This window comes from Mercurialis annua, linkage group LG8 (genome assembly GCF_937616625.2).
Source record: "Mercurialis annua linkage group LG8, ddMerAnnu1.2, whole genome shotgun sequence".
Taxonomy (NCBI): domain Eukaryota; kingdom Viridiplantae; phylum Streptophyta; class Magnoliopsida; order Malpighiales; family Euphorbiaceae; genus Mercurialis; species Mercurialis annua.
In genome coordinates, this window is record NC_065577.1 from 7,059,456 (window position 1) to 7,084,599 (window position 25,144).

General features: G+C 28.9%; 1 protein-coding gene across 1 annotated transcript; it reads left to right on the forward strand.

Annotated features, from left to right (window-relative positions):
- The first annotated feature begins 8,166 nt into the window (after window positions 1-8,166).
- LOC126660783 (potassium channel AKT2/3) lies at window positions 8,167-18,896 on the forward strand. Its single transcript, XM_050354457.2, has 11 exons — window positions 8,167-8,615; window positions 10,925-11,143; window positions 12,716-12,874; window positions 13,738-13,795; window positions 15,353-15,670; window positions 15,859-16,098; window positions 16,207-16,524; window positions 16,625-16,813; window positions 17,134-17,209; window positions 17,497-18,060; window positions 18,594-18,896. Exons 1-11 carry the CDS (start codon window positions 8,344-8,346, stop codon window positions 18,725-18,727), a joined length of 2,547 nt encoding a protein of 848 aa, XP_050210414.1. The 5' UTR covers window positions 8,167-8,343; the 3' UTR covers window positions 18,728-18,896.
- The last annotated feature ends 6,248 nt before the right edge of the window (window positions 18,897-25,144 follow it).

Here is a 25,144-nt window from a genome sequence, read left to right on the forward strand (position 1 = left end):
AGAACACAATCAAGAGGAAAAGATGAAAATTTGAAGAAATTCACTCTATTCTTTGAATTATGGAATAATTTCTTTCTACTTTAATTTGAGCTTATTTATTATTTTGTCTAACTAAATACTTCGGGGTTTCACACTCCTAAGAATATTTATATTTTCTTTAAGCACATTTACATTATTTGTTAATGAATTGATTTATAAAATTTTATTGTTTTCGTATTAATTATAACTTGATTAATTTCATTTAATTATTTGTGTTAACATAATAGACCTATAAAATGCATTTGATAATTGATTATTAATGAGACATCTTGATAATTGATTCAAAGTCATAAACTTGCTTCATAATTCAATTTGATTATAGGTTTTAGTAGATCGAACGAAAGTGATAAATTAAATTTTTAATTGAATTGAATTGGATTTGATGGCATATTAATTCATTGATTTATACATGTGAATGTGTGTTTGATGTTAATACCTGTTCTTACCAGTATTATTTGAATAACATTTAAGTTAGTTATAGTTTATGTCGTTTAAATACGTTGTTCAATTAGCCAACTCAAATCTTCATTTATTAGTCAAACTAGTATTGAAAATCGATAAACGGTTTTATGTTGTTTTTTATTTTAATCGACATCTTTCTTACTTTTTATTACTTGTACAATTTCATATAGTTGCAAAAACACCAACAATACCGAGCGAAGAAAATTTAACATCAATATACTTTTTTAATATTTAAGCATATTTAATGTTATTTTGTTATTTTTACTAGAGCTATTACAAACAATATTTTAAAAATCAAAACAGATTGAATGGTTCATATTGTGCAATTAAATTTTTATTCATGCATAAATAGTTTCATTGGAGCAATAAATCCGTGGCTACACCGAGTCGGCTAGCAATTTAATTTTTAAAAACACCTGTTAAAAATGTAAATAGCAAAAAGATGATGGGTCAATATCAAAACGATACTTCCAGGAAATTCCACCAAGAAAAATAGAGAATTCATAACATTTATATGGTTGTGGTCTTCATTGCAATCAATTATGTGAAGCCTTTACCGACCTTTTTTTTGTTTCTTTTATAGCCGACAAATACACTAATATGAAATATGTTAGTATATACTAATACGATCGTGGAACAAACTACAGAAAATACTACGACCGTCGTGTAAAATGGGGTGAAAATAAACATTATAGCTGCAAAATTAAATTTATTTTTAATTTAGTAATTATTTAATAAACAAATTTTATTATTGGATTAAATTTATTATATACTCCTTCTGTCCCAAATTGATAACACTATATCCAATTTGTTTGTCCTAAATTATAAACAGTCATTTATTATTTAAATGGTGAATTGTTATATACACCCTCATTTATAATAGAATTCCTTAAAAGTCAAATAAAAGGTACTAAAAACAAAAATTACTACTACATTAAATTAGGACAAGTTTGATATTTTTATATAAATTAACTCATTTTGTATAGATAAATTAATTTTTTTAAAATTTGTATTAATTTGTTCCAAACTGTCTATTAATTTTAAACAGAGGGAGTATTTATTTCAAAATAAATTAATTATTGATTTCATATTTGCTAGTGCTATTTTTATACTTCTTGAAGTTTCATGCACTCCATGCTGAACTTAAAATAATTAATTTAGTTTATTATTACATATATAACGTTTCTTCAATCATAAAAAGACGTTTCTTATATAAATTTTATTTTTTCAGATTTAAATTATTAATTTAATTTACTTTGTAAATATGTATGATTTATAACTGTTGAATTAAGAAAGAAAACGTGTCTGAAAGTATAGTTTTATTTTTTAAAATTGTGATTAGTTGAAAAATATTTTTTATAAAAAGTTTATGTATAAACTTTTAACAAATTATATACTTTTAAATAAATATTGGGTATAATTTATTAAAATAATAATGTTTTTACATTTACTATTATAAATTTAAAGATTGAAATGTTCTTTGGTCATAACACACCATAAGAAATCAAAGGTTCATGTTAAATAGTTAAAACCTATTTTATAGTACTTCATAAAATTTAGGCTAAGTTATTTTAAAGTGCTTAAATTGTACCATTTTTAATTATTTGGTCCTTATATAAAATTTTGCTCTTTTATGGTCTTTCAACTTAGCAAAACCGTCTATTCAAGTTCCCGAATAGTAAAACAATAACGTATATTTTTTGCTATTCAAAAATGCAAAAAATACAGGTTTATTTTTGCATTATATTCAAAAATGCAGGTTTTTACTTTAAAGTTTAAACGGCGTCATTTTCGTTATTAAGAGAACATATATTTTCGCTAAATTAATAAATCAGAAAAGAAACAAAGGGTCAATTAATTAAAAGTGATATAATTTTAGGATCTTAAAATGGTTAAGCCTAAACTTAACTATGTAGTGTATTTTGTTAATGATATAAAAAGTTTGAGTGTTTTTTCTTAAAAGAAAAAGGAATAACTAATTTTCAGGTCTCTAAACTATAACTGTTTTATTCATCCGGTCCTTAAATTATTTTTTTTGTCTTTATTTGGCCTTTCAACTCAATAAAAAGTCATTTTCAAGTCTCTGAACGATAAAAACGACGTTTTATTATTTTTAAAAATACAATTTGTCACCCTAAACAATGTCGTTTTTGTCAATCAAGGATTCTAAAATGATTGTTCGCTAATTTGAAGGACCAGATAAATATAATAAATAGTTTAAAAACCGAATGAATACAACAAGTATAGTTGAAGCATCTGAAAATGGATTTTTTTTGTTTTAAAAGATGGATGGTTGGAGACAAATGAGAGTGGTATGGGTTAAGCCTAGTAAATACTTACGGGTGCATGCCCATTCTTTTGAATACCATATTAACACATTGATGGGCATTAGGAATTTTCCATACCATCGTTTAGTGTAGTCAAATCTGAAATTATTTGCCTCCATTTTTAGCTTCTCTTACGACAATAATAATGGATGTCACTCAATTAGTGCCACGTGTACAAATTATATGTCTTTTTTTTTTATGAACTAAATTTACAAAAAATCAGCCATCAGTTCATTTTTATAAACTAATACTCTTTTCGTTTATCACTGCTGAATGAGTAGTAAAGTTTCCTTCAATGATCAAACAATAGATAAAGTATGACAAAAATAATAATTGTAAAATTATCGTCATATATTATATTATGTTAATTTGTGGCTGAAATGTATTATTAAATCCAATTTTAAAAATTTAATTTCAACGATATTTTTTATTTTGCCACTTGAACTATCAACTTTTTTAAACATTGCAAAATACCTTTTAAATTAAAAGAAAATGCTTAAACCCTTTTAATTTATTCTTTTTTCCTTAACCCCTCAAGTTTTTGGTTATCTATGTGGTTATTTAATTTTGGAATAACCCATTTCTAAATCCTTAAACTATACCTTTTTTATTCATTCGGTCCTAAAATATTTAATTTTGGAATAACCTATTTCTAGTAACAAATTGCATTTTCAAAAATAACAAAACAACGTCGTTTTTATTGTTCAAGGATTGAAAAATAATTTTTTGCTAAGTTGAAGGACCAGATAAGGATAAAAAAAATAGTTTAAGAATCGGATGAACAAAATAGGTATAGTTAGGGGACCTGAAAATTGGTTATTACTTTAATTTTCAAGTGTGAATTTATTTGCACTATTTAAAGATATTGAAGGATTAAGAGGCAAAAAAAAACATTCAAAGAGTTTATGTGCTCTTTTTAAATAACCCTGAGAGTTACAATTATCTATCTTCACTATCTTCTATAAAAATTAATTTCATTTTTATGAAATAAAACAATATTTAAAATTAAAGATTTTATTCATATTTTCAATTTCATTTTTATTCTCTTCGTTCTGATTTTAAACCAAATAAAAATATGCAGACGGCATTTTAATTTTATTCCTTTAATTTTATATGCATGGTTGATAGAATTTGAAAATATTATGTGCAATTCTGAAGACGACATATATGAAGGAATAAATATGGGACCATATCTATTGCTATCAATTTAACCTTTTTCTCTTTCAATATTTTGCTATATTAATGTTTTTAATTTTCTTTTTCATATGAAGAACTAGAAAAACTAAAATTCAAATTCAAGATTGAGGAGAGATGTTAGAAAATTCTATTAAGCGAACATGTTTATTAAAAATATAGTAGTTTTTTATGATTTTTTTTTAAATTAATACTCTTTCTATTTTAAAATTATAGTCTTATTTTTTTAAAAACACACATTAAAAAATATGATTATTATAGTTATAGTAAAAAAAAACTCAACATTGAAGTGTTACTATATGTTAAGGTATTTAACAATTTAGTTGTTATGAAATAAAAAAGTTAATTTTTTTGTTATAATTATAAGGTGTTTAATAATTTATCCAACAATTTATATACTCCCTCCCAAAATAATAGATTGATTAAATAGAAAGGTCTCTAACTTTAATAAAGAGAAATTAGTTTTCACTTGTCTTTAGTAGGGGCTGGAGCAATGAAAGGATGATAATAAAAGAGGCACGTCATGAACTAAATCAAAGTCTAAACACAGCAATGTTATTGATGTAAAGAAAAAAATAATTGAAATCCCAATTGCTACATAAAAGAAAGGTGAATTAAGATTTTAAAAAATTAAAAAATAAATGAAAAATAATTTAAAATTTAGAGAAATAGATAAAACAATTTTAGAGGGGTTTAGATTAAACCCGATCCTATATCCACTACTCAATTAAATATTAATATTTTATAATTTATTAAATAGAATGTTTATATTTACACTAAACTTAATAGAAGAGTTTTTCCAAAGTTAAAACTCTAACTTATAAACTAATTAATTTTTCAAAATTAATTAAGAACCCACAATAATGGTTAAACAATTAATGTTTATCGACATAAAAACAAAGCAATCAATTTAATATACTCGAGAAATTGTTGAGGTGTAATGGTTTTTGTAATCTTTACACAAAGGTAGTTGAGGTCTATTTATAACAACCAACAACTCCTCTCCAAGTTATCAAAGAAGATGATAAAAGTTTTGTTGGCTAGAAGCATGTCGCGCCCGCTACCATTTGTGTCGGGCTCGCGACATTGCCGTTTATTTAAATTCTTCAACGGGAAATTTAGGTATTTACCTAAAAAACAAAAATATTTGCACTTTTTATCTTAACAAAAAAAAGTTACAAAAAATACCTCACCTTTTTTCCATATTTATATTTTTACTCTCGGAATTAAAATAATTATAATTTTACTCCATTATCATAAAAGCAGCAGTTATATTATCATCTCGTTATCATAGTTTTTTTGTAAAAATTATTTTTCGTACGTTATCATACTATTATCATTAACTCTGTTATACTATTATCATAACTTATTCTTATAAAAGATACAGTTACATTATCATATCGTTATCACTGCAGTGTTATGATAACGACATGATAATATAATGACACTGATACGATAACCAGACACTGTTTTATCATAATAGTATCATAAATATTATCATAACATTATCATATAGGTACCATAAATATTATCATCCCGGTATCATATGATAATGTTATGATAACGACATGATAACGTTATGATAACAATATGATAATCAAACATTATTTTCTGTAAACAATCTTTTTTTTTTCTGCAATATTATGATAACTGCATGATAATACAGTGATACTCGTATGATAATCAGAAACTGTTTTTTTTATAGAAAAGCATTTTTCTCTGCAAATGTTATGATAATGCAATGATACTCTTATGATAATCAGATGCTGTTTTTTTGCAGAAAATCATTTTTTTCATCATAAAATCGTTTTTATGCAGATTTCAGATCTAAAGTTGAAAAAATTCAAGAGAAATTTATTTAGATCTGAAATTAAAATAAATCGTATTTATTATCACAAATTAAAAAAAAAATCGCTTAAATTAGATATAAAAAAGCGCGAAATGACGGAGGAGCAATGGCGGAGCAATGGCAGAGAGGCGGCAGAGGAGAAGGAAGAAGAAGAAGAAGAAGAAGAAGAAGAAATCAAAAATGGAAGAAAAAATATCCAGGTCAAAAAAATGGAGAAGAAAAGAGAGAGAGAGAGAGAGAGAGAGAGAGAGCATGTGAAAGTGACATGTGAAAGTGACAAGTAGTGGTTGAGAGTAAAAAAAAGATGCTTGGAGTAAAAAATAATAAAAAGTAGGTATTATAATAAATAAAGATATGTCTTGAAGTACAAAATAAATGGGTGATGTATTTTTTCTAATGTTTCCTTGTTGAAGTAAAATTTATAATTATTTTACAAATTGGGGTATTTTTTCTAATTTTCTCTTCTTCAACGGTCTTCTGACAGGCCATCCATTGTCGAATTCAAATATATCTATTGAGGACTCTAATGCATGTTCCATATGTCGCGCTCGTGACTCTATAGTGTCGAACCCGCGATATTGTTTCAAGGGTTTGGAAAAACCCTAGGTCGCTATCGGTCTATCACGAACCGATTTCATGGTATTGCAACCGGCGCTAGAAAACGAGAGCGGTTGCTCCCGAATCCGTAGCAAATATAAATAAACTACAAGTAAGATAAACAATCAAAACATACAACCACATGCTTGAGGGAAAACTCAAGAAGAAAGTCCTTAACAATGATATATTTTCACCCTTTATAGATGTGCTAGTAGTTGAAGAGCTACTTTGTAGTCTGTAATTGCTTTGTCTATAATTGAAGTGAAGTACATGTCACTGAAATAAGGGGTTAAGGAAGAAGCTAGGTGATTCAAATTTTACTAATAATTTGAGTTTAAATTTTCAAAAGATCACCATTTATTGTGATAGTAAGAGTTCTTTTAGCTTGTATAAGAATCTAGATTATCATAACAGATAGAACCGTATTGATTTAAGGTTAAACTTCATTTGAGATGTCATTGAAAATAAGAAATTTCATATAAAGAAGATAGTAACAACATTTATTCCACCAGATATGTTGATATATATATAGTTGTTCCTATTGCAAAATCAGGCATAATTTAATTTGATAAATGTCTATATTGTAGGAGTCGATTCCCTGAAGGACATGAATTATATAGATGTTTGTTTGTTATTATAGAGTGGAGAAATCATAAGTTAAGATGGAGTGTTTGATGCACCATGGTCATCATAACGCAAACTGTGGTGAAATGTGATCACTTCTTCGTGTTACATCGCGATTTTGACATAAACCGTGCTCAAATGGGAGCACTACAAATGATTACAACGGTCGTAGTTCTAACCATGGTGAAGTGAGCTGACTCGTTCGTCTCTGAGCCTGGCACACCATAGCACAAACCGCGTTGAAATGGATACTACCGTAGCTTGAACCATGGCCGTGATACAACCATGGTCAAAAACAAAATAGGTAGTTATTGATCAACTCATGACATTAATCGGTAATTTTGATGCGTAATTATATAAAATGTTTTAGTTTGAATTTAACTAAGATATAAAATATTATGTCATTAAGTGTAGATTAAATTGATCATATAATATGCGGTAAATTGATCATATTGGAGTGGTGCAAATTTTTGTGTGGTATGAGAACAATATGTGATATAGACAAGTTTTGGGATTAGTATGGTTGTAACATCACAAATTGATGTTGGAATTACATAAGTTGGGGGTAAGAAAGAATTAAGGGCAGACCAAAATGGTCCTAACCACATTAAAAAGGCCAAAGCCAAAACTACTATATTGCAAACCCCACCAATTTCTCTTCAACATCTTATCTCAAACCAAATCAATCAATGCAGGTGTTTCTGTATCCCATTTAGCCTAATTTCTCATTGCCATCCCCTTATTTAGCTAGGGTGAGCAAACACTCGGTTCGGTTTGGTTAAAAATTAATATAGATGATCTTATGTTTTTAACCGAACTAAACAAATTATTTATTTCAATTGAAACTAATTTAATCTGATTAACCAAAATTTTAAAAATAAAAAACCGAAGCGACTAATTTTATCGGTTAATTCGATCAAACCGATAAAAATAAAAATAACAAACCGAACTGAACTAAAAAATTAAACTGAATTAATCGATTTTGATCCAGATCGATTATTCAATTGAGTTCGATTTTTGCATACTCATAGCTACAAACTCTCCCATTGAAAAACAACCCCAATTGATTGCCAATAAGACAACAATTTTAGCTTAGTGCATCTCTAAAATGGACCACATGCAAGCAATCCCATTCCATAATATAGCAAATCTTATTTTCTACCCCATCTTTTAAACAAAAAATATACATCACTTCAACTCAATAATCCTCCATTTTCAAAGCATTGTGTTTGAGATTTACAGTTAAAGAGAATGGAAATGAGATCATTTTCTCCAAAAACTCATCATCTTCATCACCTATCTTCCTTTTCTTCCTCTTCAGCCACCATGAAAAGAAGCTCGAAAAGCGGCAGCCATGGTGAAACTGAATCTACTCACCACTACCAGGAGGAAGATGATGATACTTCTCTTTCTCTCTCTAGCTTGTCTAAAATTATTCTTCCTCCTTTGGGTGTTTCAACCTATAACCATAACCCTGTTCACTCTAAAGGTTGGATTATTTCTCCCATGGATTCGAGATACAGGTAAAACCACGATGTTTTTTTCTTTTCGGAAAAATAATTGATTCTGATCGTCACTGTACTTTATTTGTATTTGGTTTTAGTTACCGTATTTTGATTTATTTTGTTTTAATAATTTAATTATAATTACAATAATATTCAGCTTGAAAGATTTTTTGTCGCTATAAAAAAATATCGAGTTGATTATGGTGTAAATAATCAAAATTCGATTTTCATACGAGCATAATTTGACTGAAAGTCACTTAAAAATCTTGCACCAAACTGAAATAAACGTAAAGTTCAGTGGCGATTCAGAATCGATTACCCGGATAATTAACCTGTTATAAGAATTGATTTTTTTGATTTGTTTTTATTATTGGTGAAACATAAATAATCTATCTAGAACGGAAACACAAATTTTGAAACGAAACATATCGAAATGAAAAACGAAAAAAGCAAAATAAATATAAAAATGGAAAAATGATTATCTTTATAAGAATAAATTATAAATATGAATTTTGAAGTTTTAGAAGGATTTTTGAAAAATAAAAATAAAATCCGATAGTCTTTTTTATAATATACTATATATGTGTAGGTGAAACATGAAAGTTACGCCTTGTGGTAAATTTGTTATATGTATAGTAACAGCAACAAGTGGTTAATAATGATCATGTGTTTTAGTCACTTCACTTACTTTATTTGATAAATTTATCGTTCGTACAAAATTGGTACATAATTAATTGTTTGGTATAATTAGAATAGAGACTGTGTAGAAGGTGTTGTGTTATCAGGTGCATGCCTTTTTTTGGCACAAATAAATTATGCAAGTATCATAAATAACAAAATAACTTGCCTAATTTCCAAAATCGTTTTAAAAATCAGTCGGTAAATTTTAGCCCTAAATTTACCGATAAATTAACCACATTTTTTCTTAAATCAATAAGTTAATCATTCATCGACCCTAAATTTCAGCAGTTGTTATTGCTAAATTATGATAAATGGCAGTTTTTTTATTAGTTAATTATAATTAGCGGCATACTTTTTATCCGTCTTAAGTTCTTTTCCTAATACACTTTTTTCTAATAATATTTATGAAATTATGTTTTAATTTAATTAATTTTTCATTTTTTAAGCTTATAACACCCTTAATTTATAAGGAGAAGCATGAATTATTGATAAAAAAAATTAATAACACATCAGAATTTTGAAATTTCAGTCCTCTGTTTAAAGTAATAGAAATAGAAAGAACTCAGGGTAATTTGATAAATATATAAATTATAATATCCTGTAATTAATATCTTTCTTATTTAATAAATAAATCGACCTGTCATATTACAATAGAATTAATTGTGGCATGTGGTGACTGTTAGCTCTAGTAGTATTATTTTAATTGAAAATAGGAAAAATTAATTGAAGTATAAAATAATTTATACCAGAAGTTGGCAAGATCTGAACTGACAAAGATGTTAGGGAAAATGCTTTACGGCAATTGATCCAAATATTATCAACTTGCATGTTGTTTCTAAAACTAGGGTTGTGCTTTTTTTTTGAAGAATTTTGAAAAATGTCAATTTTAACTTTATATATTACTAGTTGGATAAGTTTAATTTTTCATATTCCTCCATGATTTTGATATTTCCAACCCTTTTTCTTCTATTTTCTTCTGTTCCAAATTCCTTTGAAGTTCTTTACTTTTTTTCTAATTGTTTTTCTTTTTAAGATAAATAAATTTACTCATTTTGTTTCCTCATCAAATATAAAATGTAATTGAGGTTCTGTTTATTTTTGAAAATTATTTTTTCTATAAAGAAATATTATTATAATATTTAGTTGTCATATAGAAAAATATATTATAATAATTTTTTCTATAAAGAAATATTATTATTATAATAATTTTTTCTACAAAAAAATATTATTATAGTAAAATTTTTTTTAACAAAAACTTAAAAAATTGATTCTCTTATTAAAATAGAAAATTGAACTAAAAATTAATATATCCCAGATTATAACAAAATTGACAAGAATATATTGAATAAAAAAGGTTATCAGTTTAGCCTAGTAATTTTTGAATTTCTATAAATTTTCTTCAAATAGCGGAAAAAAAGAAGGGTCCAATTGATAAAAATAAATTACTTTTCAATCTTTTAATTTATTTTTATGATAAAATAGTCCATAATTTGAGAAAAAAATCATATAATTTCAACAAATTATGCATTAAATTATATCAAAACTTTATATTATTATTTTTTATGGGTTTTTATACGAATCAAATGAGATTGATTTTATATAATAAGAGAACACGTTAGTGATAAATATATATTTAATTTTTGCAGGTGTTGGGAGTCATTTATGGTGCTGCTGGTTGCATATACAGCATGGGTTTACCCTTTTGAAGTTGCATTTCTGAACTCATCTCCAATTACACGACTTTACATTGCAGACAATATTGTTGATCTTTTTTTCGCCATTGATATTGTCTTAACCTTTTTTGTTGCTTACATTGATTCAAGAACCCAACTTTTGATTCGTCACAGAAAAAAAATTGCTACCAGGTTAGTCCCACTACATTTTCTCAATCAATTATTGTATGTTTTCTTCTATAAAATCTATGAAATAATTAAATATAAATATTGTTTTTTTTTGAAAAAAATCAACAATATTTTATATTTAATGCGTTAAATATTTTTATAATTATTTAATTATAATATTTTTATATAACAGTTATTAACATTTAAAATTATATTTTGATAATTAAATATTCATTTTCAAAACAACGAGAAGTTACTCGATTAATTTATATGTGGTTATCCGTTAGTCACATGTGTAAAATTTGGCATGAATTGATCAACCAACTTTCCGTTATTTGAAAAATTAATGCTTTATTAAAATGTAAAATTAAAATGTTATAAGTTATATAAAAATAATATAGTTAATTGTAACTACAAAATATTTAACTCACTTATGTACATAGAAACCAATATAAGCATAAAGAACGCAATAAAATTTTATTGGGGTTCTGAAAAATAATAGTTTAAAATTATTTTTTATTTATATAAAACACCCTTTTTTTGGAAAATAAAATACTTTTTTTATGCTACTATAGAATTTATTTCAAAAAGAAAAACATTCTTTATTTCACTTTTATAAATAATACAAGTTGCTTTTGATTGATATTTCACTCTCATCCTCACTCTTTTCTTATTCTCTTTTACATCCTTTTTCCTCCTCTTAAAATCACAATTTAAATAATTAAATAACTCTTACCTACTTCAGATGTATAGCCCTCAACATTTGTATGAATGCCATGTGTTACTAAATATATATGATGCTTTTATTTAAAAAAAAATGCTATGCTTTAAAATATTTGAATGACCGACACATAAATCATTTGACTAATAACACCAAAAACAGTTAACTTTTTTGTTAAAAAATAATTAATAATTCTTCACAATTCACATCAATAAACATTCTAGTAGTTGTATGATCTTATCTTAATAAAAAGAAATAAAGAAAAAAATGAATACGACATTCAATAATTCACACATACACCTTAAAATAAACTCATAAAATGTACAAGATCTTGTGATAAGATGATTAAAATTGGTGAGCCCACATTGAGATTGCACATCTTTTCTAACTTTATTGATAATAATACTCCATGTATTAATTTTAGGCTTTGACTTTTTTGAGGTTTTTTTCTTTTTTGTTTATTGCTCTTTCTTTCCGGTAAAAATAGAAAAAATAATCATTTCTTGTCTTATAAAAACAAAACAAATGATTACATTTAATATTAATTTAAAATAAAATTAGTAAAAGATTTTTATAATTATGTTATATGGACTTTAAATATAATAGTTCTATAATAATTTATTTTTAAGTTTTTTTAAAAATATTATAGAAATATTAACAAATTAATCATAATTACTAAATTTTATAAAATATATTTTATAATTTTATAAACAATTTTACTTGTGAAAAAATTTATAATTTTCTTAAAAAAAAGATCAAATAAAAAAATTAAAACATTTAGAGACAAAATAAAAAAAAATACAGAAATCTTAAAATAAATTGTGTCTTTTTTTTAAGTTGCAAATGATAATATTGTGGTATAATGTTAAAAATAGGTACATATCAACATGGTTCTTAATGGATGTGGCTTCCACAGTCCCATATGAGGCATTAGCATATTGGTTCACCGGAAAACAAAAGTTAGCTCTCTCTTATTCTCTACTCGGCATGCTCAGATTCTGGCGTCTCCGACGAGTTAAGCAGCTCTTCACTAGGTATTTTTATTTACTCATTGATAAATTTACACCATTTTTAGGATTAATTAGTACTGATTTACTATCATCTTGAATTATTTATTATCCTCCTGAATTATGATAAATTAATATTTTCCTCCATAACATTTTGAAAGTTGTCAAAAGTCATAAAAAATAGCGATTTTTCAAAGTTCATAGAAGGCTTAATGTTTTAAAAATGTAAAAAATAAAATTCTGATGAGATCAATTCTAATCAAACTTTTTTAAAGTGTCAATTTTAGCAAATTTTCAATAAATAAACTTCAATTTTAACTAATCATTTGTTATTTTAAAAACAATTTTTTAAATTGTTTCAATTATAACCATTTTCGTCAATTATTTTTCATTTTGTTAAGTAGGGTAATTGATTCTAGGAGTCACTGTACTTTTAAAGTATTACAAAATGGTGACCGAACTTCAAAACGTAACAAAATGGTTACTAAACTTTCAAATATGTGATTCTGAAAGGTTTTTAAGTGTTTTACGGTCAAATTATACATATGTAGTAATCAAATTTTGAATATTTATGACAAATAATACCTTATATTTCTTATATACACACAATCAAAAAAACATCGACTCGCAATATTTTTATTCGGTGACCAAAAATCCTTCGCTATCTTAACATAACTAAATAGTATAGTAACTAAAATGTTACATTTTGAAGTTCGATCACCATTTTGTAATTTTTGAAAAGTACAGTGACCTTTAAAATCAATTACCCGTATTTTTTAAATGAAATTAGAACTTGCTTGCATGTACTTAATTTATATTTAAAGTAAAATTTTAATCTTTTTTCTTTGTCACACTATATCAATTACATATTTTGTTAATTCTCTTTTCAGAGTAGAAAAGGACATTAGATTTAGCTACTTCTGGATCCGATGTCTAAGGCTGCTATGTGTGAGTATATTATATATATACCCTATCTGATTTAAAATTGATTATCATATTTTATACACATTTTAAAAAAACATTCCATTTTTTTATATATCTTTTACTAATGATTAATTAGTAAATAGTATATATTACTAGTAGTATTTAAGAAGGAATAATCCATTTAAGATATTCCATTCGTATTTCTAGTGACATTTTAGGTTAAATTTCATATTTTACTGGCCAATAATCACCCACGGCCCCTGACTTTATGGGTACCTTACGACAAACCCCCTGATAAAAAAAACGATCAGTAAACCCACTAATCTTTGTGGCGGCGCCACCTAAACCCCTAAACCCCAAATATGACGAAAATACCCCTGGCGCCGTCTTTTTCAGTCAACTGTCATTTTTTTGAAAAAAAAACAAATCTGACGGCGCCACGTCAGCTGCCATGTCAGCAAAATACCATAAAAATTTTAAACACCCAAAATACCCCTAATTTAATTTAGAAAAAGATAAAAATAAAATAAATCAACCCAATCTAAACCATTTAATTAACCGACCCAACCACCGCCACCCAACCAACCTGCCACCCGATCACCGCCGGAAAATTTTCCGGTCATCTTCTCCGAAATGACCGAAAAATTTTCCGGTCATACTCAGATCTGTTCTTGGAATAGATCCACCATGGATCTGTTCCAAGAACAGATCCACCGTGGATCTATCCCTACGTGGATCTGTTCTTGAACAGCCGGATCTGTTCAAGAACAGATCCACGCCATGGATCTGTTCTTGGAACAGATCCATGGTGGATCTGTTCCAAGAACAGATCTCCGAGATGACCGGAAAATTTTCCGGCAGTGGGCGGGCGGCGGGTTGGTCGGGTGGCGGTGGTTGGGTCGTTTGTGTTTGGGTTGATTGAATTGTTTGAGTTAGATAGAGTTGGGTTGAGTTATTTTATTTATTTTTTAATTAAATATGGGGGTATTTTAGGTGTTTTAATTTTTTATGAATTTTTGATGACGTGGCGCTGCCAGATTTTTTTTTTTTTTGAAAGTCAGTTGACCAAAAAAGACGGCGATAGGGGTATTTTCGTCCAAAAGTGGTTTAGCGAGCGCCGCCACAAAGATTAGGGGGTTTACTGATCGTTTTTTTTATCAGGGGGTTTGTCGTAAGTTACCCCTAAAGTCAGGGGCCGTAGGTGATTATTAGCCTATTTTACTTTTTATTATGCTTTCAAATAAAATACTATTATTTTGCTTAAATGTATAGACAATTTATTAATTGTTATTAATTCCAATTTTGAGTATATTTGAGTAGTTGATTTTATTAATTGTCATAAATTTATAAAGAGTATCTAATATAATATTTTTTTTAATTTTTTTAATTTTTTTAATTTTTTGGATATTTATAAATATTCTTATACTTTACTTATTTAGACATATTTCCCATGTATCATTCTTACTTTGGAAAATCCCATTTTCAATGTATGTTTCGTGTCGTTTCACTTCCGTGCTACTTAGAATATAAGTATTGCTATGAGTATTTTGGTAATGATTAAAAGTTGTGAATGTTGTGCAGGTGACACTATTTCTAGTGCATTGTGCTGGTTGTCTCTACTATTTGCTAGCAGATAGATACCCCCACCAAGGGAGGACATGGATTGGTTCTGCTATTCCTAATTTTAGAGAAACTAGCCTCTGGATTAGATATATTTCAGCCATGTATTGGTCTATCACTACCATGACTACTGTTGGTTATGGTGATCTCCATGCTGTTAATACTATGGAAATGATCTTCATCATTTTTTATATGCTCTTCAACCTCGGTCTGACAGCTTATTTGATCGGTAATATGACCAATCTCGTCGTGGAGGGAACACGTCGGACCATGGAATTTGTAAGTACTTATACTCTTATTAATTTATGTCTTTATAGCTAGTCAATTTGCAAGTTTTAGGTGGTGTTTGTCGGTCATCGATTGTTTTCGGTTATTTTCATGCTCTTGTCATTTTATTTTCCGATTCTGTCACGGACAACGGACTAAACTCGGTAGTAATGTTTTATTTTTTTGTGTAATTGGTGCAGAGGAATAGTATTGAAGCAGCATCAAATTTTGTATGCAGAAACAGATTACCTCCAAGATTAAAGGATCAGATTTTAGCTTATATGTGTTTAAGGTTCAAAGCTGAGAGCTTGAATCAGAATCATTTGATTGAGCAATTACCAAAATCTATATGCAAAAGTATCTGTCAGCATTTGTTCTTACCAACAGTAGAAAAAGTCTATCTTTTCAATAATGTCTCCAGAGAGATACTCTTACTCCTCGTAAGTATTTTTCCTCCCGTAAAATTGTTGAACAATTCGAAATTGAATCGGAAAAAAACGACAGGATGTTATGGAAATCCCTGACAGGATGATTGATTTATGGTTCAGGTGTCAGAGATGAAAGCTGAGTATATTCCACCTAGAGAAGATGTAATATTGCAAAATGAATCGCCAGACGATGTTTATATAATTGTATCAGGAGAAGTAGAGATCATAGATTCTGATCTCGAAAAAGAACGAGTCGTGGGAAATCTGATGTCTTCAGACATGTTTGGAGAAGTTGGTGCTCTTTGTTGTAAGCCTCAAAGCTTCACATTTCGAACAAAGACGCTTTCGCAACTCCTTAGGCTCAAAACTCGATATCTAATCGGAGCTATGCAAACCCGACAGCAAGATTATGTGGCTATAATCAAGAACTTCCTTCAGGTTTCGCTAGTGAAAAAAATAAATTATAATTGTGTATCGGTCAACTTTCCGTTGCGAATTTTTTTATTTTGTTGCTCAATGTGTTGTATTGGATTTGCAGCATCATAAAAAGCTAAAGGATTTGAAGATCGGAGAATTTATGGCTGAGAATGGAGATGAAGATGGTGATCTAAACATGGATTTTAACTTGCTAACTGTTGCTAGTACAGGCAATGCTGCTTTTCTTGAAGAACTTCTCAAGGCGAAATTAGACCCTGATATTGGAGACTCCGAAGGCAGAACTCCATTGGTATGTTGTACGAAAACTTGTCGAGCACCAAATTTGAAAATTTCGCTTCCATTTCGAAAAAAGGGTTCTGAAACACTAAACATTATATTGAAAATCTATTTCTTTAAAAACATCATTTTTCGTATTTCAGCATTTTTTGTCAACGTTTCTGTTTCCATGCATCATAACTTGTAATTTCATAATCTTGAACTCAATCAGATTGCAAAAGAGAAGATTGAACAATTCTCATTTTTGATTTCTGATTTATAACTCAATCACAGAAAATATTCTACTCAATTCGATAATGTGTTAAGTTATTGATATAATTTGTATTTCACCAGCACATTGCAGCATCAAAGGGGCATGAGGATTGTGTACTATCACTCTTGAAACATGGATGCAACATACACTTAAGAGGTAGACTCATAACTTTCAGGATCCGATTGCAATATAAATTATGAACTTTATCGTGTTTTACAAATTACAAACGACTTCAAAGTTTGGCAATGTATTATACGAACTATTAATTTTTCCCAGTTTAGAATACCGAACAATTTTCTGATAAAAGAATGCTAATGGATGCTGGAACAATATGATTACATGTCACGCTAAAATTTATGATTCAGTTTGCATTTTACCCTAACTTTTAAGCATAGTATTTATCTTCCTAAAATTGGGTCTAATGTTACTTAAAATTATCACAGATCTTAACGGTAATACAGCTTTATGGGAAGCTCTATCATCAAACCAACAATCAGTATTCCGAATTCTCTACCATTTCGCAAGCATTTCCGACCCACACGCTGCTGGCGATCTTCTCTGCACAGCAGCAAAACGAAACGACCTAACAATGATGAAACAACTCCTGAAACACGGACTAAACGTCGATTCCAAGGATCGACAAGGAAAAACCGCGATACAAATAGCTATGGCAGAGAATTACATAGAAATGGTAGAGCTACTAGTAATGAACGGGGCGGACGTCATTTCGACGAATACGCACGAGTTTTGTTCATCAAGATTGAATGAAATGCTGCAAAAGAGAGAGATTGGACATAGAATTACGGTTTCTGAAACCGTAACGAGTGATCAAGTGATTCTGATGAAGAGATGTGAGGAGGATCAAGAAAGAAAATTTGATGAAGGGAAATGTAAAAGAGTGAGTATTTATAAAGGTCATCCTTTGGTTAGGGAAAAGATTTGTTGCAAGCAACCTGGAAGATTGATCAGATTGCCTGATTCATTGGAAGAGCTCAAGAGAATTGCAGGTACATATAGCTCTGTTGGGCAGGTTTTTTCAATCAGTTATGCATTTTTGAATCAAAGTCTTAGAATAAAGGGTTATTTTCATATAAAATTCCAACTTTTAGCGTTTTTCGCGACTTAAGAACATATTTTAAACCTTGGCATAAAAAGGCTTGACTTTTCAATTTTGGTATTATCTAGCACCAAGTATTTTTTCCCGCAAAATGATGTTTTTTACCATTTGAATGACTAAAACGACGGATAAGGTAAAAATAATTACTTGGGTTGAACTTTAGTTGATTTTGTTGAAAAATTTGCATCCTTGTAATTTTGAATCGATTTGGTTTTGTTAAATAAAATTATTGATTCGTCTTAATTCGAACCGAACGCACATCATAACCCCATCAATTTTAGCAATAATTTCTCTTAAAAAAGGCTATTGGACTTGTTAAACATTGCTACGGAACAAATATGCACCATCAAGTATGCACATATTGCTTTGATACGTGACCAAAAGGGTCATGAAATTGACTCTGTGTGATTAATTTGTTTGTAGGTGAGAAGTTTGGATTTGATGCACAAAATGCGATGGTTACAAATGAAGAAGGTTCAGAAATTGACTCAATTGAAGTGATTAGAGATAATGATAAGCTTTTCATTGGTGAAGAAGATCCAAATTCTTCTTTATAACCAAAGATTATAGAATTAATCGACTTAAATGTATTTGGAAATGCGTAAGCATACCCAAACTTTAATTAAAAAAAAAAATGTTTTCAGCTTCTAAAAAAAAGTTTTTTGATAGTGTTTGTGTATGCACATTAGTCCTACATATTCATTCAATGGAAGCATATTTTACCCACTTCATTTGAGCTTTCTAAAATAACGTGTCAATAGATGATATTGAAATAAAATGAAAGTTTTTCCTAATTCTTCTTCTACATAAAATTTGAATTATAAACAAATAAAAGCTCAATGTTTTTCAATTTTAACGGTTTAAGTATATTTTATAAAAGGTAGAAGATAAAAAAAAAATTCCTTTAAATTATTCAGAAAAGCACACGAGTGTTTTTAATTTTTTTCATATTACTTAGGCTTTCAATATTTTCAGAAAGTACAAATAAATTTATACGCTTGACTAAACATCCACATAAATGCTAAACTATGTGAGGGGCGAAGTGCAAAAAAAAAAATAACTAAAAAGGCTTAGGTGTTCTTTATAATAATTTGTAGCCTAAAATTATTATCCGACAATTTTTTTCATTCATGAAAAGTTTCCAAAAAAAGTATTGTTTTGGTGTTGGAAAATTATCTTGGATTTAGAGACAGTTAAAAACTATAAGGTTAAAGCATTATTTACCAACTTATACAAGTCATATTTGAATTTTTAATTTTTTAAAAAAAAGGCTATTATTGCGGACATGTAAATTTACGTTGCATATTTTTTATATCAAAAGACAAAAAGAGAAGAGAATCGTTAAATTAAATTATTAACTAGCAAAAAAAAAATTAACTTATAGCAAAAAAATTAACTTATAAAAAACCAACACATGTACTAATACGACTAATTAACAAATTTAAATATGTGTACTAAAACAAATAACTAATTAGTATAGAGATTGATGAGAAAGATCTTAAACGTCACAAACTCTCTCTATATATTTTTCTAAAAACAAATTATGTAGCATTCGATTTCACATTCTAATACTCTATTTTCTCTCTTATTTTTCTTATCTATACCGACTTGAAAGTTAGAGCGAACGACATGGTCCATTTTTAGACATTTTATTGGCCTCTTTGTTTTTATAATCACGTTTTGTCTAAGGCATTAGACCACCATCAGTATTTAGTATTTCATCACTTGACTCCTAATAGGAGTAGAAATACTTATATTTTGGTATATTTTCCTGGTATGTATTATGCCTTATTTGAATTATACTGCTTTATATCTCATTATGAAGCTTGAGAAATTGCAGGCATAATTGGACAATTTTTAGAGTTTCAGACCTATTTGGACTATACTCGGAGTACCGAAAGAGTTGGGAATCGAGCAGGGAGCAATTGAAATCGAGCGGGGAATCATTAGATTGAAAGCGGAAAGCATCGGGCCAGATAAATACCTTGTAACCAAAGCTTATTTTTTGCCTAGGGCAAAACCTGAGCCTTACGCTCGCAAGACAATTTTCTACCCAAGGAAGAAAATAAGTCTCGCTGGCGCAAGCCTTGATCAATTGGGTCTTGCGAGCGCAAGACTCATTCATGCGCTCCCACTATCCTTTGATGCCCCTATTTACTTATATAATTTGGGTCTTGTGTTGCGATCGCAAGACCCTGGTAGCGATCGCAAGACCACGGTTGCGAACGCATGATCCTCTACAGACCTGACTTTTGTGAGAAACTTCTCAAAAATGCCTCCGAAATATTGGAGAAACTCAGGAGAAAACTTGGAATTATTTTAAGGAATACCTATTTTAGCCAAGAGGGTATATAAGGGCCTCTTTTTGAAGAGTCACACATCTCATCTCCTGCCTTTTTCAGTAAGAACCTTGTTTAATTAGTTTTTTATTTTGCTCTTACTATAGTGGTTTTGATCAATTGAATCTATAATTTATGGATTAAGGCTTGAATTGAAAGTATCAACACATTGGGTATTTATTTCCTTTTTAATTTAATTATCTTTTTATGAAATTTTCTCCTATTTGTTGGTTTATTTTGATTATACCATGAGTAGCTAAACCCCTTAACTGGGGGTAACATGATGTATGTTTGATGGTTTGTTGTTGATGATTAGATTGTTGGTTTAGGGTTTTGTATGTTGTTTGTGCTTACTTAGTGCTAGAGTTTAATTGATCTCTTATCCCTTGAATTTACTTTTAGACTTCACTTTAGGGAGCTTATCTTTGATTGGACCTAATGAACAACTAATTAAGATCTAATAACATGAGAATGAGTTAGGTCGTCTACGTATACTTGAACGCTCTTTCCGACCTCGTCTTTGAACATGAAGTTCATGAGCCTCAGGTATGTGGCTCCGGTAATTTTCACACCTAAGGGCATTGCGTTATAGTAATATCACGTTGGTGACGAATGATGCCTTTCCTTTGTTTTCCTCCTTCATGCGTATCTGATGGTACCCTAGTGCTGCATCGGCGAGGCTCAACATTGCGTGTCCTACTATTGAGTTGACTAGCTGGTCTATGTCTAGTAGCGGATAGCTATCTTTTCGATTTGTTATGTTCAAATTAGTGTAATCCACATACATCTGATTTTTCTCGTTTGATATTTTCACAATCACCACGTCAGAGACCCATTATGGATAGTAAACTTCCTTAATAAACCCGCTTTGATCAAATTTTCTACTTTGTCAGCAAGTTTTTTTTCTCTGCTGAAAACTTCCTTTTTCTCTTGCCTGGATGGCGTTGCGTTTTATTACACGTTGAACTCGTGGGTGATAATATGTGGATCAATTCTCAGTATTTTCGAAGCCTTAGAGACGAACGTCTCCGTGTTCCTTTTTAGGACAATGATAATTTTTTCTTTGATTTCGGGGGCTATTTTGGCCCATAGATCCACTTTCTTTTCTGCATTCAGCTCTAACTTCATCATCGGGCTTTTAGGCTCGTAGTCTTCTTCTCCATTGTCATGGTTTAGTATTTCTTCGATTGGAAAGGTTTCAAACGATTCGGATACCAACTTCTCATAGCATTGTTGGCGATTTCTCAGTTTCTTCGTATAATGATGATTCCTTTGCTTGTTGGTATCTTCGTGGTGAGCGCATTTACACTGGTTACAGACGCCGAATGGAGAAAATGCCTCCCTATAATGGTGTTATAGGGAAGGTCGACATCCACAATTTGAGTTATGGGTGGTCCTCTGAATCCTGTCAGCGGGATCTTGACCTTGTTTAATTTTATGGATTTTCTTCCTTGGGACTCGTAGGCCTTTTCAGGCATCAAATTTACGACGCTTCCTTCGTCAACTATAATTCGTTTCCATATTCCAATTACTAGTGATCATTGTGCGGATTTTTGGTGTTTTCATAATCTTCCATGCTAAAGATCACCGCCGGCAACGTTATTAGTTCAGATTCCTCTGTCTTTTGTTTCTTCTGCTTGCAATATTTTCTTATTATCATGTTAATCTCTTCTGTTTGTAATTGGCTCATGGCATTCCTGCCGGTGATGGGGTTGCAGGGTCAATTTCATCAGAATCCACCCTGATCAATAAATTTTTTTGGTTAGCAGAAAAACTCCTTCAATGAAGTTTTGTTTTAAACTTTTCCCATAAACGGAGCCAATTGAGGGATTGTGTGCTCCAATTAACGGTTGTGACCTGCAAAATAAGGTAGATGGTTGATCAGACTGTGGTTTTCCGATTAGCTCTCCAATACTTAAGTCAATATTGAGATTAAGGGAGAAAATTGTATTCAATTATGTGTGTATAGGCGTTACCTTAGCTCCTTTTATAGTAGTGAGATATGATCTGATAGAGTCCTAAAAGGAAAGGGATTCCTTTAGGAAGTAGGGAGCAATGAGTTGGTTATTAGTTATATATTTATACTTATTCGTTCATAATATAGGTCTGTCCTTAAAGTATGAAAGAGATTCCTGCTTTATAGCATGATCTTCTATCTTTTTCTATTTAGGAAACAATACTAAATAGGGATATCTTCCTAATTTAGTCTTTAATCCTGCTTAGAAGGCAATCTTTGATATATATATATAGAAGATCTTATATTTTATGTTCTTTCCGCGATAATAGCATTTATACTTGACTTTGAATTTGATCTCTTAACAAGATTCATATTTTTTAAATTCGGTATTGTGAGCTTGTCGACTTGTTGAGGATTCGGTCAATGTCTTGTTTGGGCGAAGTCTGTTTGAGGCAGGCAATTCTCTTAGGATTTGGTCGTGCCATTACGTATCGTTGAGTGAGTCAGAGCGGGTCTTGAGGTTGGTTTATTTGGTTGAACCCTTGTAGAGTTCGGTTCACTATTGTAGTCTCAATAAAATGTGTTTCCATCACAAAAAAAATGATATTGTATATAGAATAAACTAATAAAATTAAAATTAAAATTAAATTGAGATGAAGAATAATACATTAATTTTTGTATTAAGTTTGTTTTAGGTTGATCTTAAAATTAACGAAGAAAATGATATTGTACATGAAAAAAATTTAAAATTAAACATATGGTAAATAACAAGTGCATATTAATTTATGAGTAAAAAATAAATCAAAAAATATTGAAAAAATGAAAATTAGTGCAAAAAAATATATTAAATTTTTTAAATTATTCAGTTTACTACATGTTGTTGATCTTTGGTTAATATTGGGTTGATATTTGGTTGATTTCTAGTTGATTTTATGTTAATTTTTGGCCGATTTTTAAATTTATAAAAAAGAAAAAAAATTATATGAAAATATTTAAAATTAAATATATGGGGTGAATGACAAATGCAATTATGAGAAAAATAAATAAATAAATAAAGATAAAAAATATAAAAAAAGTGAACATTAACGTAATACAAAATTTAAAAATTTAAATTATGTTGACCTTTAATAGATATTGTGGTGATCTTAAAACTGACAAAAAAACATGAAAAAAGTAAAAAAAAGTCAAAGGTAAAAAAAGGTCAAAATTAAAAATTAAATACATGATAGATATTAAGTGCAGGGATATAGTGGTAAAAATAAAATAAAATGGTGGAAAATAATTTTTTTTTTTTAAATAATGGATATAAAGTGTAAATATTTTGAAAATAGTTAAAAGATAAATGTCTTAAAAAGGTGATAAATCTTTTTAAAAAAAATCCTTAAAAACCACCAAAAGACTCCACCACTACTCAAGCAACTAGTTGTTTCATATAACTAGTTGTAATGTTTCATGTAACTAGTTGTTTCTATACATTGTCTTTTATCTTGTACCAAAAAATAACCTATTAAACATAATGCTATCTAATGTAGATAAAAAAAATTACAAATCATACTAACACTTTAGGATAGTAACAACCTTAGTGTGTATTGAAAGAGCATTTTAGACTTTAATTTTAGGGCATGGTCCATTTCTGAATTGACCCATCATATACATTGTCTAGAATCAATGGGTACATGCTTTTACACATTTCCGACCAATTTAATATTCGATTCTTCATGAACAACAACAAGATTTTAATCAATGCCTAAAATAGAATGTTGGATCCTTTAAGTGAAAGAATCTACATTGTAAACATAAAATTTATCCCATTACACTCAACCCTATAGAAAGAAAAAGATTGAGTACATATCTACACGAAAATACATGCCAAAAAATTGTAGTTTGGAGAGATTTAGCCCTACAGAAAGAAAGAATGCATGTTGATTCAAATGATATTTTTTTTATAAATATTGAATTCAGATTTTGTATAGGAAAAAAAATTAAAGTGTTGGATATTTTTACTCATGAGTCTATAAGGAAAGAAATAGGGTATTGAATTTTTAGAGTCCTTAAATTTTTATTTTATCTATTTTGGTTAATTTTCATTTTTTTCATTTAAATACTAAGCTTTTCGGTTACAAGCAACACGAAATTCATTGTGATTTTAGGTTAAATTAAATTTACACAGCAACTAAATATTTCCGTGTCATATTTTCAATTACATTAATAATCAAAATCAAATTTTTATGATTATCAAACTTTTATTTTATCTTTCTTTTTTTGTCAAATATTTTATCTTATTTTGGTGCAAAAACAAAATTTATTATTCAATAACATGGCAAGATCTAATTGTCACGGCATATATGAGTAGATATTAAAAATGCTTGCAATTTTGAAAGTCAATAATTATATTGTAATTTTTTTTTTATTAGCCCATCCGGTTTTTAGGGTTTCGCCCTGATTAATCTGGATCAGACCCGCATCGCACACCTGACATGGTGGGTGAGTCTGCCAGTGGAAATTTTCTGCATTCACAAAACTCAAATCTGAAACCTTGTTTAAGCGATATCAAGCCGCTTACTACTTGAACCAACTCTTATTGGTAATTATATTGTAATTTATAATAGATTAAAACTCTCTAATCAAAAGAAAATAATATGAAAATTTAATGATGATCAAAATTTAATATCAGTATT